Raw genomic sequence first — 21,641 nt, 5'->3', positions numbered from 1 at the left:
AAGGCGCATGCGCGAAGTGACAGTACCCACTCCACTGCGGTGCCAGTTAGTCGCGCCGCGAAAAGGCCCACCACTTCCACGAAGGAAGCAGAAAAGACTATCTTTAGAGGAATGGCCTACGCTACCGAGCCGCTCTCTTGCTAAGGAGCGTCAGAAGGTCGAGGCCCCACCTGATCCTTCTCCAGTCACGGATGATTCACCTAAAACAGACCGTCAAGTAATTTCGGTGCTACGTTCTCTCATGGAGGCCATTCGAGCGCTTTTAGTGGAAATGGCGACACCGTCTGCTCGAAGCGCACTTAAGGAGCTGGACGCCTTAATCCCAGTGCTTGCATCCCTCAACTAGAAAAATGGCTACCCATACCCCATCCTTCCGCAAAAGAAGTTAAGGAAGCGTCCGTCATCCAGTGGAACGCCAGAGGGCTAAAATCACGAATTTCAGATTTTCGTCAGTCTGTGTACACCAATGTGTTTCCACTCATCGTCATTTGTGAGCCAAACTTGTCGAAACCAATAAGACTGTCAGGATACGAATTTATCATGTCATCAACAAATGGTGATTAAAGTTTTACCATACCATACCATCAACAAATGGTGCATGCAGCAAAATTGTTGTTTTTGTTCGTCGTGAAATCACCTATGTTTTGCAACCAATTGCGCCCCACGACGACAATCAATATATATGCATCACAGTTAAAAAGAACAAACTCTTGTTTGCTCTCATAGGCGTGCATATATCGCCTTCCAGCAATTTCGATACCAAAAGATTTGCGGATATCTTGAGTGTTTGTCCCGCCCCATGGGTCATCATAGGAGATTTCAATGCACACCATCCAGCATGGGGAAGTACAAGGACAAATGCAAGAGGACGAAGATTAGCAAGCATCGCCCACAATTATGGCCTTACTCTCCTGAACGATGGTAACTGCACCTTTCTTCGAGGCGTGACATACGGCAGCTGCCTTGACCTTGCTTTCGTCTCCAACTCTCTCGCCAGATGTGTGAAGTGGTTTCCAAACATTGAGACACATGGGAGGGACCACATTCCCACCTATCTGAACATCAAAGGCTTGTCGTCTAGATCAGGCACACGGAATACCATTCGGACGATTCGATGGGCCAACTTCAAATCTGAGATGGAAGATGCCTGCCGCGAGGACCTACCCTCTGGGTTAGAGCAAACGATTAAAATTACGATGCAAAACTCCACTCGCATGATGACAATCTCTTCTACGCGAAATGACTTCAACATAGAATTAGAGCGACCTCGAGCGCTTCGTCGCCAAGCGGAACGTCGATATCGGCGTACAAAATCAATCCATGACTTTTGGGCAGCCAGGAGGATGCAAAAGAAGGTTCAGCGTCGTATGGATAGATTAGCGTCGGAACGTTGGGCAACGTTTTGCCAAACACTCGACCCCCGCAAGCCACTGTCTCACATTTAGAAAACGCTGCAAGGTCTGCATTGCCTTCCGGAACGGCGTTTTCCATTCAAGGCGCTAGCGCTTTTCCAAGGGCGGCAAGACATCGATGTCGCAGAAGACTTTTGTGCGCGGATCGCAGACCAAGCGACTCGTCCAGATGCTCCAGCCCGAGCTGACGTCCCCCATTCCCGTGATTGCCGCATGGACCTTCCTTCTACAATGGAGGAGCTCGAAGCGGCACTAGCTCTCTGCAGGCGCTCATGATCTCCGGGTCGAGATGGTATATCATACCGGGCCTTCTGTTATCTTGGAGAGTCCGCGCGGATATAATTGTTGAGCCGTTACAACTGCTCTTGGCAGGAGGGAAATGTTCCTGACGAATGGAAAGTAAGCCGCGTGGTGCTGCTCTTAAATCAGGACATATCAGCACTAGAACTCACCTCTTACCACCCAATAGCGCTGGCCAGCTGTGTAGGAAAGATAATGGAACGGATGATCCTTGGCCGCCTGAATGGTACCTTGAATACTACAAGATTTATCTGATTTCCATGGCTGGTTTGTGACGTGACCACTCTTCCATCGACAATGTAGTTGATCTCGTTTCATATGTCCAGCACGAAAGGTCCCGTAAGCGTTTATCTGCAGCTTTATTCTTAGATGTGCAAGCGGCATACGATAACGTATTACATGAGGCCATTCTCGACGCTCTTGCGACGGTTGGCCTAGGTGGTCGAGTTTTTTTGTGGATTGCAAGTTACCAATCTGCAAGATTATTCTATGTGTTAACTGACGATGGCCCAACTACTCGACGCTATACCAGCAGGGGCGTAGCCCGACGCTATTGAACCTCGCTCTTGTTGGACTTGCTGAATACTTGCCAACTAGCCTCAAAATTTCAATATACGCTAACGACATCTGTGTCTGGACTTCGGCAGTCACACGTCCTCAGATACGTGCGCGGCTTCAAAGAGCGGCCACTTTGACAGCGAACTACTTGTGTAAACAGGGTCTCAGCATATCGCCAGAAAAATGCGCACTAGTAGCATTTACTCGCAAACCGATGACGCCTTACGTCATCTCAATAAATGGACGGACCATTTCCTATATCCGAACCCACAGATTCCTTGGCGTAATTATTGACCGAGACCTCTGTTGGAGCCCGCACGTGGCCTACATGAAACGGTACCTGACAGCAACTTCCCAGTTATTTAAATACTTGACAGGAAAGACGTGTGGTATGTCAGTAGACGCAATGCTTAAACTCTATAGAGCTCTCATTCTCGGTTTTTTAAGATATAGTGTACCTGTTCTGAACAACACCTGCAAGAGAAATATTCGTGTTGAGCAGGCAGCACAAGCTCAAGTGCTCAGAGTCTGCCTTGGTTTGCCAAGATGCACGTCAACAGAGGCAACTCTTGCGATTGCTCGGGACCATCCAATGCGAACTCACATTACGGTGGAAGCACTGAGAACGCACATCAGGCATTTTGCACGTGCCCCCTGTCACCAGCTTGCAACACTACCTTCAGACAGGCAATAATCATCATTCCCTAAATCTATCATCAAGTCCAAAGACAAACTTCGCTCGGGCTTCACCACTGCATAGAAACCATTGATACCCCCTTGGTATCTTATCAGCCCCACAATCCATCTCAGTGTACCAGGATTCGGGAAAAAGTCTGAACTGTCGTGGCCTGTGCTGAAAGAACTGTCTCTGCTTCTTCTGCACGAGAGGAACGCGGACAGTGAACACATTTATACTGATGGTTCCACAAACATCCAGTGTTCGTCCGGTGCTGTGGTTGTCCCAGCAAAGGCTATTACCATCAGCTTTAGGACTGATCACCCTACAACCTCGACATCGGCTGAACTAGCTGCTCTTCGCTCTGCACTTTGTTTCGTCAATCGGGAGCCACCTCGACAATGGTCAATCTTCAGAGACTCAAAGGCAGCCCTACAATCTGTACTATCAGCTATGCGTCGCGGGCCATTCGAACAGCTGGTATTCGATATTAAATGCCTACTCCATACATCACAGGAGAAAGGACACCACGTGACGTTTCAGTGGCTGCCAAGTCACTGCGGCGTCACTGGAAACGAAGACGCCGATAATGCCGCTCGGGCAGCTTTTGCAAACGCAAAAGAAGAGACCATGCCGCTTTCACGATCCGACGCAGCTAGCAGACTTCGAGTGCTTGCGCAGGAGATCACGCTCTCTCTACGGTGCACACGAAACAGCCAGACCGTCAATAACACCTGCCCTCTTTGATGCCTCTCTATATGCCAACTGGACTCCGCCGGAGAGAGGCGACTCAGCTTTATCGCTTATGGCTAGGGGTGGCTTTCACGAAATCTTACTAATCTCGCATTGGAATTGCCAACAACGCTCTCTCCAATGCCTGTCTTTGCGAGGAGACGCTGGAACACATTCTATGTAAATGTCCTGAATATAATGTTCAGCGACAGTCCCTGGCATCCGTTCTAGCGCACCTTGACGCTAGACCATTGTCCCTCGACACCATTTTCACATGCCGCCGACAGAAGACATCGCAGGTGAAGGCGACGAAGGGACTACTTCGGTTTTTGAAAGAGGCGGGATTGGACAAGCGGCTGTAACAGTGATATCACGTACCATGTCAGATTGATGGACTCTAACGGACGATGTGTGTGTGCTGTGCTATGTGCTCTCTCTCTCCCCCTTCCCCATATTTCATCGCCCCCATCCCTCTCCCATGTGTAGGGTACCAAACCGGTTAAGCTAAATTGGTTAACCTCCCTGCCTTTCCTTCTCTTTTTCCTTCCTTTCCTTGTCCTAGGTTTCCACGATAAGAATAGCTGGGCCGGTGTGTGTTCAGTGACCCCCGTTGGCGGGTTCCTATAGTTGAATAGGAATTGGTGGATCCGGTGCTGGAGAGACTTCATCTGCCCATTTCTTTCTTCGTCCATCACCTGCTTAAAAAGATTTTTTTAAAGTCTGTACACAACGCTCCGCGCTGCCATTCGATGCTGGGTGACAAGCTGGCGATTTAGTGTGCTGAATGCCATTCCGTCTCATGAATGTCTCGAAAAGTGCTGATGTAAACTGCGGGCCATTGTCTGTTACCAGTTCTTCTAGTAACCCGTACGCAGCAAATACTGCGCGCCACTTCTGTATTGTCTTTTCACTATGACAAACACTTCAACCCACTTTGAATAGGAGACAACTAGCACTAGAAGCCAATGCTGGTCACGATGAGCAATATCTAAGTGCACACGCTCCCACCTGTGCCTAGACACCCCGCTTACATTACAGGAACTTTGTGTGCCACATTTTGGGTCAACTGGCATGTGACACATTCTTTCACTGTTTGTTCAACTTCTTGCGTAAGGCGGGGCCACCACACGTGGCCTCTTGATAGCATTTTCATACGTGCCCCCATTCAGGGTGGCCTTGCAACAACGATAGCACTTTTCCGCGAAGAGACATTGCCACTATCACTCGATTTCCCCACGTCGCGCATTCTCTGTCAACAGAAAGCTCACTTCGTCGGACAAAATATGGTGCCAGAGCGTCATCAGACACTTTTGAAGGCCAGCCGACCTGCGTGTAAAACAACACCTTTGATAACAGCTTGTCTTTGCTTCTTTCCAATCTAATGTCTTCTGCCGAGAGTGGAAGCTCGTCGAGCGTAGAAAAACCAATGTACACGTCACACATTATCTGTGTACCCGTCACCAGTGTTCTGAAGCGGCAGGCGTGAAAGTGCGTCAGCATTACCGATATCCTGTGATTTGCGATAAACCCATTTGTAGTCATAAGCAGCAAGCTTTAAGGACCAACGCTTAACGGGTGCTGCCGACATAGCAGGACTTGGCTTACCGTGTCTTAATAGCCCCACTAAGCGTTGATGGTCGGAGTAGATCCCAAATTTCCACCCGAAAAGGTACTTGTGAAACTTCTTTAGCCCGTACACGACAGCCAGGGCTTCTTTTTTGATTTGGGCGTACGCCTGCTCCGTTTTAGTCAGAGCAAGACGCAAAAGCGATTAGTCTTTCTTCAGCTCCTTGTAAAAAAGGAGTGCGCCTAAACCATACGAGGACGCGTAGCAAACCAGCCCTAGCTCCTTTGAAGGGTCATATTAGGCGAGACGGACGCACTCAGCAGCCACCCCTTGGATGCTTTGAACGTTTTTTCTGTAGAAGCCGTCCATTTCCAATTAACAATCTCCGCTCGCAAGTCATAACGCTTTAAGCAGTGCTGACATGTTCGGCACGAATTTCGTATAGGAATTGAACAAACCTAAGTAGGCGCGTAGCTTGTTTTTGTTTTTTGGCGTTGGCACTTCTTTGGTAGCGCGCACCTTATGATTTATGAAGACCGATATTACATACGCTCGTCCAATCCAGCTTCAAAGTCTCTAGCCAATCACCTCCCAACAACAAAGTGTCACCCATTTGTTGTGTTTGGACTACAATTAAAGGCAAGGTCGCTGTTTGGCCATTGTGCTCTACGCGCACCGTCAACATGCCTGTGATTGCCAGCGGGACACCTCTGTACGTTTTTAGGCGCAAAGTACAACTTTCTAGAGGGAAATGAGACCAATATTGCCGGCACATATTTTCTGGTACGATACACAGATGCTCCTGTGTCAACTTGCATTTTGACATTCCTACCTGCCACCCTAACTTTCACAATGTACTGTCATTACTCTTACATGAAAAAATATGACTAAGCAAAATATCGTCCTCACCACTTATACTGTCCGAGACACCGGAGCCTTCTAAACCAGTGCTCTCTTCAAGGGCGTCTACCGAACGTGGCGTCGTTCTGCAGACCCTCTCCAGGTGTCCCACCTTTTTGCAGACACGGCATCGATATTTGCTAAAGCGGCAGGTTGCGACGGTATGCGTTGAGCCACAACGGAAACAGTCCGTTGATTCGGCTTGCCGCTCCGTGTTCTTGCTCGCTGCCCTTTTTGTCCGTGTGCTGGCCTCGGGTTTTCTTTGTTGGGGTTGCTGGACCAGCTTCACCTCGCTGAGGTCCTTAGGGTGAACCTTCCTTGTTTCGGAGCCAGCGAGTTTCCCGCTTTTGGCAAGGTCATAAGCAGTTTGGAACGCTTCTTGAGGAGCTCGGCTTATGTTGTTTCGTTTCTCAGTCCGGCGACGAACCGATCCCGCAAAACGTCATCCAGGAGTCGCCCGAACTCACAGGATGCAGCCAATCTTTTCATTTCTAATGCAAACGTAGCAACTGGTTTGTTTTCTTGCTGCGACCGACGATTGAACCGGAATCTTTCCGCTATCACCAAAGCGTTCGGTGAATAGTGCCCTTTGAGAGCCCTGACCAGTTCGTCGTATGTTTTGGCTCCGGGCTTCACTGGGGCCCACATATTCTTTAATGTGCGGTAGGCCTGTTTTCCAAGCGCCGTCACAAAAGCGGATACCTTCAAGTGGTCGCTGACCTGGGTGGCACAGATGTAGTGTTCAAAGCATTCCACATAAGATTCGAAGTCTTCGCCTCCCTCCTCCGTGAACGGCTCGAAGCGACTGAAGGAAGCCATGCTGTGGTAGTCCGCCTAGGCACCTGCGGTTCCTAAACAGCTGGAGCCGTGATCAGCGCTTCAACCGTGGCCCGGTTATCGTCCGCTATGAGGATCCCATCCTCGTCGCCACTGTTGTGTCTTCAAGTACGCAGTAGCCTACTTGCCAGAACACGATTATTGCCGCTTGCAATACAACAGAAAAGAACCACAAGGCACTTACGTGGCCGTCTTATATAGCTATACAGAGCTACTAATCAGTGACATCACAGACACACCCACACAGGCACGTGCGTTCTATCTAAGATACACAAGTCAAGACCTCAGTGCCGTCAGAGTGCCACAACAGGTTCTATCTAAGAGGGGATGACACAACTGTGAAAGTTGACTTTGGCACACTTTGAACTTCGTACATCGGCGACATCATCATGTAATCAAAGGCAAAGAAGGAGCACTGCAATCATGTTTCAAATGTTGTTCGCGCTTTCAGACTTGCCCAACTCAAAGTCAAATTGAAGAAAAGTGTGTTTTTTCAAGAGAAAGTAGTATTTCTTGGAAGGGTGTTGGGTGGACATAGTGAGAGCGCTAAGCAATCATCCGTAGATAAAATTTTTGAAGCTCGTAAAGCTTTATGACATACACTCGCTGCGTGTATTTCATGGCCTAGCCGAACACTCTGGGGTGTTTTATTCACAGTGAACAAGGTGCCTCACACGTTTTTTCCAAAAAGACGTGCCTTTATCCGGGGAACCAGGAGTATGAACGCACCTGGTAAAACTGATATTGTCGGGCCCCATCTTACGAATGTCAGACATTTATCTATCTTCTGTGCTCGATACAGGCGCATCACACCATGCAACTGGTGGAGTACTCTACCAAACAAAACACCACGTGGTGCGGTACTATAGCTATGCGCTGAAAGATGCTGAAAAATTTACTATACTACAAAAATGAAGCGGTGACTGTCTTAAAAGCTGTTCAACATTTCTGCATTTACGAAATGTGCCGAATTCATACTTTACACTGACCATCAAGCACTTACTGAACTTCTCGGCATGGTACGACCAAGAGGTCGCGCATTGCCAGATGAGTCAGCTATCTGCAACAATTAGCTTTCGGAATTTTGGGATTTCCTGAGAAACCGCTCACTGACGTTGCAACGAATTCCCCGTATATGCGAGAAAGGCCGATGTGTATTGTGTAATTTATAATAGTGGGGCTTTCTTCGGAATGCCTGGCACCGGAATCAACAACCTGACTGGCTTGAAGCTAAGCATGAGCATTCAGGCATGACGCTGCCTGAACAATAAATAGTCAACATGTTTCACTCACACAACCCGTTACACGAACATTATGACAGAAAGAACAAGCACGCAATGACTTTTTTTTTAATTATGGGGATTTACGTGCCAAAACCACTTTCTGATTATGAGGCACGCCGTAGTGAAGAACTCCGGAAATTTCGACCAATTGGGGTTCTTTAACGAGCAGCTAAATCTAAGCACACGGGTGTTTTCGCATTTCGCCCCAATCTAAATGTGGCCGCCAGGGCCGGGATTTGATCCCGCGACCTCGTCCTCAGCAGCCCAACACCATAGCCACTGAGCAACCACGGCGGGTCAGAAGGCAATGATAAACGTGACCATAAGGAATTCGATAGTACTGTGAGATAGCCACGTTTATTTTGACGGCACGCGCATGGTTTATTAATGCGAAAGCATCAGATCCCCATTACGGTAAAATCCGTTGTTTTAGTCGGCGGCGTGACCGAATGATGGTAGCAAAAATTATCCACGGAAAAGACCAAAACCACATAAAAAAAGACTCGAATCAACGTCAAATTTCTCGGGGAAGTTCCTGTAAACAAATTAAATAATGACTTTGAAAAGAGCGGGGGTTAAATTGCAGTCTGGGTGGTAGTCGAACTCGGGCCACCGTCGTGTGAGACGGGCACACTTTGCCGATGCTGCTTGCGGCACTACAGTCGATTGAATGCGTGCATGCGTCATTCCGCACGCCACATCGCTGGGATGACTAAACATGCAGCGTGGATGGGCATGTAACAAACGGGTAGAAAGTGGCACCGCGTAACGAGTGTATAAAATGTTTGTGAAATAAAATGCATTACTGTCCAACTGAGCACCGCTGAGCGGTCTTTCAAGTCATGAACACCTAGTGGGCAAGCCACCTCGTTGAGACGCTTGGCGTGTTTTCAAATGGCCTTACCAAGGCTCAGTTTAAACGCAGGCAAGATCTTGCGTGGACATTTAGCGCGCAGAAAAAAAAAAACATGTCATCAAAGCGAGTATGGTGCTTTCGCAATCGCACACGCAAGTAGTCTTAATTGTCTCCGCAAATTTTCTTTCGGCTCTCTATAAAAACATCATCCAAGCACTTTTAGAATCATTACTGCTCCGCGTGACGCAAACCCAAGACACATTGTGAAGATAACGCACTGTAAAAACGCGTCTCCGTTTTCACCACTGGCGCCATAAGGAGGACTAGGTAAAAAAAAATGACGGAGACATGTCTCGTGCGGGTGGAGCGGCGGTATCATCCTTTCAATGAGTGGGACCATCATAACCGGGACGTGCGCATCGAAACATTGTGATGGCAAGGACTGCTGAGCCAAACCAGTCGACGCGGAAAGCGCGCCTTCAAAGAATGTCGCCACCCTGGGATTTCCTAGTCAAGATAAGTCTCGACGCTGCCATTTTCTCGCCCACTCCACCTTGCGCCGCCCGTGTTGAGTGCGTAGAAGTGTATTTTTCACGCGTTTGCTTCGCCGCACATTAAGCGCGTCTAAACCGAAGTGCTTCGAACCTTGAGAATCCTTCGTTATGCAAGTCACTTTGTTGCAAGTACCACGCGCAGAACTTTCAATACAAGAGGCTGAGCCCATACAACAAGAAAAAATATTTATTTGTCATGAGCTCAACAGAGTCACTTGAAATAAGTCGGAACATTCTTGTGAGCATTTCGTCTGACTGATTGTGAAGAATGCAGCCGACCTTATGCCACCGAGGTTCACGGCAGGCTCCGCGGCAAAACGCGGAAGTGACGTAAGATAGAGGTGTCCATCGTCGAATATTCCTATCGTCTTCTTTTCCGGTCTTCATTTGTTTAGTCTTTTCGTCAATATTGTTTTCGTTGACTCTCGTGTCCTCCCCGCTCCACATAGCTCTGAACGCATTGCCGGTCACTAGTTACGGCTACATTATGATTACAGCGGCGTATTCGCCAGTGGTCGCACCAACGGCTGTGTCACAAACAACGTATCAATTGAGGAATTCTCGCGGAGCCGTGAAGCAGGAATACAACTCTCACTTACATTGGAACACTCATCGCTGGCGCCGCTTGTGCCACCGTTAGTGCTGGTGCAGAGCCCAACCCGGTGGGCCTGCGGATGGCCCACAGAGTTGGCGCTCGTTGTGTAGTTGGCGCCCGCTTTACTTGGCGCTCGTTGTAAAGCATCCCAGAAACAAGGCATAAAGAAGACAGATCTACCGGCCCCTGCTCTAGAACAGCTGTGCTTACTTTTTTTGCATGAAAAGTACAACAACCACGTGCACATCTATACCGATGGATCGACTACGTGGTCCAGTTCTCGTGGTGCGGTGGTTATATCAACGCGAGCAATAACACTGCGGTTCAAGACATCACATGTCACTTCCTCAACTGCGGCAGAACTAACGGCTTTGCGTCATTCACTGGAATTCATTGATTCTGAAAGACCTGGAAAATAGGCTGTGCTCTCTGACTCAAAGCCGGCATTACAGTGCGCCCAGTAAGTTCTCTGACGCGGATGTCATGAACAATTAACGTCCGAAATCCTGAAACTTTACAATCCCATCCAGCAAAAAGGTCACGAGGTTGTTTTTCAATGGGTACCTGGCCATTGTATAATCAGTGGCAATGATTCCGCCGATAACGCTGCTCGCGCGGCTCATCAAGAAGAGCACAGCGTTCCAATACCGCTTTCGAGGACCGACACGGCGAGGCGGATTCGACACCTGACACGCAGTCTCTCATTGACCGAGTGGAAATCGCCTTACTTACACAACTGAATCGATTAAACCCCTCACTGCAACTCCCACCTCCACTCGGACTTCCTCGACGTGCAGCTACGCTTCTCTGTCACCTTTGTTTAGGTATTGCCTTCACAAAGGCTCACTCTGCATTAAGTGGAGTGACCGACAGTGCAGCATGCGAGGTCTGCGGCACCGAAGAAGATGTCAACGACAGGCTGTGCCACTGTCCACGATATGCCCTAGAAAGACAAGAACTTGCTAACGCTCTCCAAAAACTGGAAAATCGGCCGCTTTCCGTGCAGGTGCTGCTGGAACACCGCCCCCATCTCTCGTCGGCCCCTAGAGCAGTGAAGGCGCTTTTGTGCTTTTTATTTTATTTATTTATTTATTTGATACTGCCAACCCCGTTCTTGAGGTCATTACAGGGAGCGTGATGTGTCAAGAATACATGATAGATAATTTTTTTTCTATGGAATATACAAATTCACTGGCGCTCTTGGTAGTAGTTAACAGCAACAACGCGAAAAAACGGAGCAAAGGACAGTAGTTATACAAAGAAAAGTCAACAAAAATGCTCGTAGTAAAAATTCAGCATACATCCTCGCAAAAGAAAGTATCGAACGCATTTTAAAATTCGGCAGAGCTCTCGTTGGTCATAACTGCATTAGGCAATCTGTTCCACATTTCAATGGCGTCAGGAAAAAAGGAGAACAGAAAGGCATCAGTACGTGTTAGATAAGGTTGAATAGCTCTGCTATTGTTGAGACGATCGCATCCCCTTCCTGGAGGTTGTAGATTTAGATCCTTGTTTATTTTTGTTCGAGCACTCATGATTTTAAAAAGAAACTTTAGCCTATGCTTACGTCTGCGTTCCTCCAGAGGCTCTAGTTCACAAGATTTTAACAAGGCTGTAACAGACTCCATGCGTCGGTATTTTCCGCTTATGGAACAGACTGCCAATCTTTGTATTCTTTCTATTTTTGCTTTCAGGACTTTCTGATGAGGGGATCACACAACACAAGCGTACTCCAAGACTGGTCGTACAAAAGTTTTGTAGTCTGTTAATTTCACGTCCCGTGTAGCGCATTCCAGCTTTTTCTTTAAAAAGTATAGTTTTTGGTTTGCCTTGGAACATATATTATCAATGTGTGAATGTCATTGTAATGTGTGCATAATACTGACTCCTAATTATTTGAAAAAAGCTGCATTATTCAGAGGATGGTTTCCGATGTGGTATTTGAAGGAAAGTTCGCTCCTACTTGAGCGAATATGCGTAAATGTTGTTTGGCTATAGTTTATTTCCGTGTCCCATTTTAAGCACCACTCGTCTAATGCCTGTAAACGTCTGTTCAGATTAATTTGGTCACGTTCGCAACCTATTGGGGAATAAATCAAACAATCATCGGCAAAAAGTCTCATTTCAGCAGGCGGTTCAACTAGTGCACCGATATCATTAACAAGAAAAACAGTATTGTTCCCAAAACAGAACCTTGGGGAACCCCAGAGTACACACGCAATGGATTTGAAATGCAATCCTTAATCCCTACAGACTGTTGACGCATAGATAAATAGGCCTCTATCCATTGTATTACTTCTTTACCTATTCGTATTTTATCGAGCTTAAAAAGCAATTTGCGGTGAGAAACCTTGTCGAAAGCTTTCCTAACATCAACACTTATTACGTCTCTTTGTAGGTGTGCATCCATGTTCAAGTAGAAATCATGGAGTGTTTCTGTTAACTGTATCACCGTAGAAAGACTGCTCCTAAATCGATGCTGGATTGTGCAAAGTAACTCGTTAGTGTCTAGAAAATTGATAATATGTTTTGTAACAATGTGTTCTAGGGCCTTGCAGCAAACTGACGTCAACGATATGGGTCGGTAATTGTTTACTTGCGTACGGTTGCCATTTTTAAAAACAGGGATTACTATTGCATTGCGCCAGTCTTGTGGAAGTGAATGAGATTCAACTGACTTCGCAAATATTATCTCTAGGTAAAAGGAAGCCCATTCGGCATATCGTTTCAAAAATTCAGTTGCTAGACCATCCGGTCGGCTTCCCTTCTTCGCGTGTACTTCAAGCAGCAATTGTAAAAGACCTTCATGGCTGATAACTGATTCCATTGCGGTCCTCCCGTCGCCGTTCATGGAAGGTGGGAAAGGTGGTTCCGGTCCATAAATCAGGTGACACTCATTCCTCCAATAATTATCGACCAATTTCATTGACATGCATTCTAAGTAAAATATTAGAGCACATAATTTATTCACACCTCATTAATTTCCTCGAGATGAATTCTTTCTTTAACAACGCACAACATGGATTTAGAAAATTTTTTTCCTGTGAGACCCAACTCTTGTCTTTTACCAATGACTTGTTTATTAATGTAGATCAGCAACTTGATACTAATTGTGTATTTCTGGACTTCTCGCGAGCTTTTGATTCTGTTTCTCATGATTTACTTATTTTCAAACTTTCTCTTCTTAATATTGACCCAAACGTATTTGCATGGATTAAGGAGTTTCTCTCTAACACGACCCAGTATGTAACCGCTAATGATTATACCTCTAGACCTTGTTCAGTTACCTCCGGTGTACCGCAAGGATTCGCACTGGGGCCCCTGCTTTTTCTCATCTATATTAATGACCTTCCTGACTGTATCTCTAACTCAACCATTAGGCTGTTCGCGGACGACTGCGTCATCTACCACAAAATAACTAACATTAATGATTCCAGTAAGCTTCAAGATGATCTGGTTAGTGTATCAAATTGGTGTAACAAATGGCAAATGCAGCTTAACACAAATAAATGCAAACATATGCGTGTCTCCTGACGCTCTACCCCTTCTGATCCGCCCCCCTATTCTATTAATGGTACTGTCCTGTGGGTTGTTAACTCTTACAAGTATCTTGGCCTGCATATTACTAACAATCTTTCGTGGAACATGCATCTTGAATATAACTAACAATGCTAACCGAACATTAGGTTATCTAAGACGTAACTTTGCATCCGCTCCGACCTCACTAAAGCTTACCATGTTCAAAACGCTCGTCCGTCCAAAATTAGAATATGCGTGTGCCATATGGGACCCTGCTCATTCCAATCTCATTAATTCACTTGAAAGCATTCAGAACCGTGCAGCGCGCTTTATCCTCTCTAATTATTCACGTCATTCTAGCGTAACATCCATGAAGAAAACATTAGATCTACCTGACCTTTCACTACGTCGCAAGCATTCTCGCCTTTGTCTTTTTCATAAAATATACTACCTCAATCCGTTCCTGAAAGAAAATCTCTTCACCAGACCCAGTTACATCTCATCTCGCATCGATCATCAACACAAAGTTGAAGTGCCATCTTGCCGCACTAATTTATACCATTCTTCGTTCTTACCAAGAACCGCCACTGCATGGAACCGCCTTCCCGCCTCCTTAGTCACCATTTGTGACAACACCAATTTCAAGCTTGCTATTCAAAGTGCCTTATAGTTCCTTCGTTATTTTTTAATTTTTCTCTCGTTCTGCAAATAATGTACTTACCACTCCTTCCTGTCGTGCCTGCCGGCCTTGAAACTATGTACAATAAATAAATAAATAAATGTATTCGCCTATCTTATCACCTCTGTCTGTTGTATAAACTGACTGAAAGAAGCGATTGAAAGTGCCAGCTAAGTCTTCAACTCGTGTCAAGACTTTTCCTTCATGTTCGATCTGTTCAATTTTTTCCTTTCTTTACATGAAGTAACGTCAAAAATTGGGTGGTGAGCTTTTAAATAAGCTGGCAAGCGTGTGATCAAAGAACTGTTTTTTCGATTTCACACGAGCTTCTTTCATCTCAATTTTTATGGCTGCAACTTCCATCTCTCTCACTTTCTGCTTTCGTAGTCTTTTAATTTTCCGTTTGATATGGATAATGCTGCGTGTTATCCAGGGGTTTCGTTTTCGCGTTTTCTTAATACGAGTTGGAACAAAGCGCTCGACGCAAGTTACGATGCTACTTTTAAATCTTTGCCACAGTTGCTTCACAGACTCGCACTTCGATGCCTGCTCGAAGTAACTAAACTGCAATTCTAAAAAATCGATGACGGTAGTGTCATCTGCATTTTTAAAGTCTTTTACGTTTACCGGAAGAAACGGTCTCCCTACACTGCACACACTGGTCTGTATGTTTAAAGACAACATTTCATGGTCTGATATGCCTTCCAATATTTCTAATGCATAATGTAAGCACACGGAAAACAAGGTCCAATAATGACTGACTTTTCTGTAACCCTAGTTCTTGAGGAAGACGGGCTTGTGGTAACATGTGACTACTAATGCAATTTCTATTAGACCACACGCGTCAGTGAACTCGCCGCTAATTTCCTTCATTCCTTCCCACCTCTCTCTTCCCGTCTTCTTTATTTTCCCATTTCCCATTATCCCGGTGTAGGGTGGCCAACCAGACGTTATTCTGGTTAACCTCCCCGCCTTTTTTTCTCTTTCCTCCCTCCCGTTGTAAAGCAACCAATCAGCCGTCGGCGGAAACAACTAACTTCCTTCGTTCTGCCGGCAAATTCGCTGTAGTGGCCTTTTTTGTCGAGGCGTTCGCAATACGTATGAAGGATAGGAATATGGCCGGGTCAAAATCCATTCTTTGTTGTGCAGGTCATTTCGTTGTAGAAGTGTTTGACATTATGCCTAGAGTATGTATTACCGTAGCGGGAATCATTCTAGGAATCGTGGGCCGATGTCTTCCTAGAGACCCAAAATAAAAAGCGGCTGGGGTTCAACCTAGTTATACGAGTGAAAGCGCTGTTAAGCATGGTTATGCACGGTTCTTCTGTGCTTCTTCCTGGCGAGCTATATTGGCAGGATGCTGAAACTCAGCCTGTCGCCTGCAGCTAAGGGTTGGCGCGCTCGAATGGGCGCGGGCTTCATCCAGGGCGATACTGAGCCACCAAGTGCCGCCGAAGCAGCTGTTAAGCGGTGTTCCAGTGCGACGTTGTCGGCGCGCGGGCGAGCGTCACTCGACGCAGTGCGCGTCGGAGCGCGTTGCCAGCACTCGGTTACGTTGGCCGCGCCAGTATGATGTACTGCAATAGGGCAGTGTGTCATCTGGCGACGAAAACGTGCCTCTTTTTGCGATGACGACCGGGGGTGCTGGAGCACGCCGGTATACTGCAGCGCCAGCTGTCGCTGCAGCTTAGAGTCATTGCTGGCAAAAGAGAGAGAGAGAGAAACAACTTTATTCGGTCCACTATAGACGTAAGCAAGCTCCACGTCACCTCGCTAGGCCCACTCGGGGACCATCAGGTGAAACCTGACGGCCCTCTCGCGAGCCCTCTGGACTGCCAGGATTTGAGAGGTCTGATCCTGGGCCTTAATTAGCTTCATCATTTCCTCTTGAGTGAAAGGGGGACCGGCAGAGGCGGCAGCCCCACAGGACATGTTCGAAGTCCGCATAATCACCACACAGAGGGCAGTCCGGGCTTGGGAACCGTTCGGGGTACATTGTGTGCAGCGCCGCGGGGCTCGGGTAAGTGCTTGTTTGCAGAAGCCTTAGAGTGACTGCCTGGGCCCTGCACAGCGAGGAGTGCGGCGAAGGTAGGAGTCTTCTTGACAGATAATTATATTTGCAGATTTTGTTGTACGAGCAGAGAGGCTCGGGTCGCCCAGGAGAGGACGCGTTGCCCAGCGCACGGTCAGTCAAACCTCGTGCAGCCGAGTGCGCCTCCTCGTTGGGGTTGATCGAGGCACCCTCAATGGTTCCAAGGTGCGCAGGGAACCAGGCCAAAGAGTGATGTTTCATGTCTTTGGCACTTTGGATGATACGTAGGGCCTGGGGAGCCACCATTCCCATCTGAAAGGCCCTGACAGCGGCCTTGGAATCAGAACAAATCGTGTCATGTACACTGTCCGTCAATGCAAGAGCAATAGCAACCTGCTCTGCAACGCTGGAATTAGAAGCGCGGACGGTAGCGCAGCTAAGGATTTTAGAATCACCGTCGATGACCACTGAGGAGAAGGCCTCTTCTTGAACATACGAAGCAGCGTCTACGAAGCATGTTCGGTCCTTGTTCAAGCGGGCACTGGCGAGCAGAGCTTTACCCCTGGCTCGTCCTCGTCCTTTGTTGTAGGTGGGATGCATATTTTGTGGCAACCGGTGTATGTAAATCTTGGACCTTACGTCGCTAGGCAGCTTCACAGCGTCGAGACTGACGACCGTGGGGTTACGTCCCAGCTTGCCAAGTATGGCTCGGCCCGCTGGGGTACCGGAAAGTCTGACAAACTGGGAAAATTCTTGGGCTTCAACGATTTCTTCGAACGGGTTGTGAATTCCCAAATTGAGGAGGTATTTTGTGTGCGTTCAGATGGGAAGGCCGAGGGCAAGCTTGAAGACTCTTCTGATTCGAGCATTGATCTTGCTGCGCTCTGATACGAGCCAGTTGTGCATAGCCCCTGAATAAGCGAGGTAGAAAAATAATGGTGCAACACAGGGCCTCCGGGATTCACAGCTATGACTGTCGCAGAGGTCATGCAAGTACGTATGCAGCTCGCTGATTGCTTGCTGTAGTTTTTGTGATTGCTTGGTACATTGATGCTTTGCTGCGTTTGCAGATTCTTTATGTGCACGGGAAGCGCTGGATTTGTTAATATCTTTTTTTGTCCGTGCGTGTCCGTGCGTGTGTGTGTGTGTGAGCGCGTTTTATTGTTTCTTTCCTTCAGTGAAACATGGCGACCGCCTTTCTGGCTGATGCAACATGAAATTAATTTCATGCAACCCACCAGGCAAGTGCGCGTGCTCCTTCTGGGCTTGTTACCATCGTCTGTTTCGAAATATTAAAATCATATGCCTGCTTACCGAAAGGAATGAGTACACGAGTGTTTGCTTGTCTTCTGCAACCCAAGCGCTGAGCAGACGACCAGGAACACTGCATGATCTGTGGTTGGGAATATATAAGCTTAGACGCTTTTATTGATGTATCCTAACAGTTTGTAGCGTTTATTTTTTGTGAATTCTAATAATTTTTATTGTTTTGAGAGCGTTTATTTTATGACTGCAGAAAGTTTTGCACCACATGTTTAAATTTCGCGCGCTAGGCCCACCAGTCGATCAAAGCGCCGTACTGGCGGCGTCCTCTGCAGAAGCTTCCCGATTCACCCAATGTTTTGCTGTACGGACGACACACTGCCCCATTCCAGTGCACCATAGCTCCACTGCATCGAACTATCGGTCGAAGTGCAGGCGCTGTTGTTCTCGCCAAACTGTCATAACATGTGTGCACGCTCAGCTACGTGGGACCATATTTAGCCCTTTAAAGCCTCGCCTAGTCACGTGTTTGACAGCGGTGATGCTCGAGCGATCGTAGCTGAGACGCCTCTGCGCACCGAATCACGTGACGACACATCACACCTTCACACCTGCGCGCCGGCAGCTGAAGGTAAAACGCGCGAAGAGATTGACTTGGGAGTTGTACTTCGAGGAAAAAAGCTTACACTCTAAAACTAGTACGTGTCGTGAAAGCGAAAAGAGGCTATCGGCAAAACGAGAGCAAGGTAAAAGCGGGAGCCAACGTTTCGACAAGTGGACTTTTTTCTTTAAGACGGCTTAGGCTTTCCTCGTCATAGTATACACAGCGTGTTTCAGCTAAATTTAGCTTGAGTTTCAAAGTATGCCGATGTTGTCTAAGACGACGCGAACAAATGCATGTTGCTTATTTTTGCACGTAGTGTGTCACGAATTTTTTTGTATATTGCTTCATTAGATAATTAGTCAAGATTATTCGACAAGCGTCTCAAACAACGAAGTTTGCCAGAAATCTAGTTAGAAAGATGCAGAGCGCTTTGAAAAACGTCTGATTAGACATTTTCTAACTTTCTACCTATTAAATATTACTTTATTCAGCGTACTGTGGATGCCCGAGGAATAGAAAAATATACCATGTGACATACCCCCTTGTCCGACACATGGCCCGTGACACGGCCGTGCGTCAGAGTGACGTAGTTTTTTTTTTTTTTCTGTGTGTGTGTGTGTCATGAAGGAGCCTAGATGACGGAAAGGGAGGATAAGCTGCTCCGCTGGTGGTCAGTGAGCTGTCGTCTCTCTGAAAGGGAGAATAAAAGAAGCGGCACAAAATGGTGCTTGTAGAAAAAATACTCACATGGAATGAATATATGAAGAAAAGAAAAAACTGAAAGAGAGGAAAGAAAAACACGAAGCACTAAGCAACCCAATGGAAAATAACGAAGTGCTGTTGTCTATAGCTTGAAACGTTTATGCCCATTGGTTGCAATGTCCTGAACTTATTGGATGAGGTATGACTCTCAATACGTTGAGCAAAACGTGAACAAGGTGAATGCAGGAGCCAACGTTTCGACAAGTGGACTTGTCTTCTTGAAGAAGACAAGTCCACTTGTCAAAACCTTGGCTCCTGCATTCACCTTGTTCACGTTTTGCTCATCGTCTTGAATTTTTATCTCCCGCATTCTCCGTCTTTTCTCTCAATACGTTGTATCTCGTGCATAACGGAAATTTGAGCGCAGCATATAGAGTTTCAGTTCATCGAAGTTATGACCTTGTTGGTTGTAATGCTCGGCGACAGCACATTGGGTCACACTGCTGTCGAATTCCTTGTGCTTGAATTTGTTCCTGTGCGTCAGTGCTAATTATCGTACTGTTGGCATCAAGCGTTGTCTATTTGAAAACAAACAACATTATTATTGCTGCGTGGTGTTTGCCTAGCTAGTTGGACAATTCCACGGCAAATCAGAGAGCCCATTTCCAAATACAGCGTGATAATTCTGAGTTTAAGCCCATTGTGATAGCTGTCATCAGGACTATAGTGATAGACGACTCATTGTCCGTAATTATTGGCGGAATGATGCAAAACATTCTTCCAGCCCGACCGCTTTCGCCTTTGCCAATACCCTATATGTAAAAGGAGGCGTTAAACCGTGGCCAGAAATGCCTAAGCCTATATTAAAAAAGGATAGTAGGCAATGTAGGACGCCCTGGTAAACACCACATCGGTGAGTACAGAAGGTGACTAAAGGGGACCCGAAATAAGATTATCGCCAATCGTGCATTAATTTCCATCTTTAATTTTACTTTGCTGCCCTTTGTAAATGTATTGGAAGGGGCCAAGGCCCATTGATCTGTGCATCTGCGCCCATGTTGAGTGTGCGTCTGGCTTTTAGTGGATCGCGAGCAATTATTGATGGTTTCTCCTGTGCCGAATGTTGTTCCTAGAAGCCATGCAGCACTCATGGAGGAATTGGTCACAACTTCACGAGGCCTGACTGCGCTGTTGTGCTAAGTGTGCGCGAAAATCACGCTAAGCTTTGTCGCTCGACGCGGCTGCTACGGAATTCGTTGTCGCTAATTTCTGACACTTGCAGCTCACTTTTAGTATTGCTTTTAGAGCCCTCTAGACAATTCTTATATTCACGAAACCTTCGAGTGCCGCCGTCCGGGTCAGATTTATCTAAGAGTGCATTTCTTTACATCGATATCTATATATTGATCATTAATAACTTCATATATTGTGGAAACGGCGCCTCACTGTTACCAAATAATCTGGAAACGTAACAAAGCATAAATACCTGCGCGTATGAGCCGCGTTGATTCACCCTGAGGCGTATGAGCAGTCGAGCCCCAACAACAGTGACTGCGAACAGCTTGTACACACTGAATCTCGATTTATTTAAATTCGCTGGTGAACCGAGTACATAGTCTCCTGTTTCCTGGTCGACGTAGCGCAAAAGAGTGCATCTCTGCAATTAATGAAACGTGTCAACATAACAACACGCACAGAACATCCATCTCCGTAGCGAACGCGACAGGCACCTTTACGGAACAGCTCAGCGCTGTGCCGCCACTTATACCGTGCTTATTGTGCGCTTGATTTGCAATGTTGACCTCAAGCCGGGGAGGCAATAAGTGAACTATAAAATAAAAGCAGTTTCCGCCGTCCTAATTGCATAGTTTTGAGCTCATGTCTTGAGCTTCGGTAGCCGGAGCACAAGCCAGACTCCTCCGCTAGGCGTTACGTTCACTGAGCAGGATCAACATCGGCTCGAACGACATGTGCATGGCTTGAGAGGGCTGAAGTTGGTGAGTTTACGTTTCGAGAGCATGTTTATATTCACTTTGAGCTCGATTATTTCTTTACACAAGCGACGGTGCTGCAGCTATGGCGTTGTATGCTGGGTGGCCTATCGCGCACGGATGATTTTGTACGTGCCTTTAGCATGAAAGACCGTAGCACTACAACTCGCGCTCGTCTGCTGTGTTGTTTTCAGCCTGGCATGATAAAATTGTCTGAGTCACAATAGGTGTTGAACAGTCAGCCATCCGTTGGCAACCACTGTTACTGCGCCTGAAACTACTATATGAAGTCAGGCACGCACTGCCACCACCAGGTAGATAAGCTGACGCTGCTAGAAAAGTTGATCGTCATCCCGATATTTTTTAAGTGTCACCACTGGGTAAAGCTGGAGTTTTTGGGTAAATTCTTGCGGCCAAAGAACGGCGGCTACGGCGCGTTTCAGCGCACTGTCCGGGCGAACTCCTGGCTAATTTCCGTTATAAACGCGGAGTTGCAGTCGTAAGCTATGCGCATGTTTTCGGCACCACAACGAGTTTGTGCTACGGTGGAGTTTCAACGCGGTACACGGCACGTGCAGCAG

General features: G+C 47.0%; 2 protein-coding genes across 13 annotated transcripts in view; one reads left to right on the top strand and one right to left on the bottom strand.

Annotated features, from left to right (window-relative positions):
* LOC129384481 (uncharacterized) overlaps window positions 1–21,641 on the top strand; it is a 564,425-nt gene that overhangs the window by 176,189 nt on the left and 366,595 nt on the right. The window lies entirely within an intron of this gene.
* LOC126529596 (uncharacterized) lies at window positions 4,979–6,964 on the bottom strand. The gene is given in 3 exon segments (XM_050177114.1): window positions 4,979–5,004; window positions 6,155–6,520; window positions 6,523–6,964. Coding segments are annotated over 3 exon segments (834 nt in total).

Source organism: Dermacentor andersoni, chromosome 9 (genome assembly GCF_023375885.2).
Source record: "Dermacentor andersoni chromosome 9, qqDerAnde1_hic_scaffold, whole genome shotgun sequence".
Taxonomy (NCBI): Eukaryota; Metazoa; Arthropoda; class Arachnida; order Ixodida; family Ixodidae; genus Dermacentor; species Dermacentor andersoni.
Note: the sequence above shows the minus strand (reverse complement) of the source record. Positions and strands in the feature narration are given on the sequence as shown.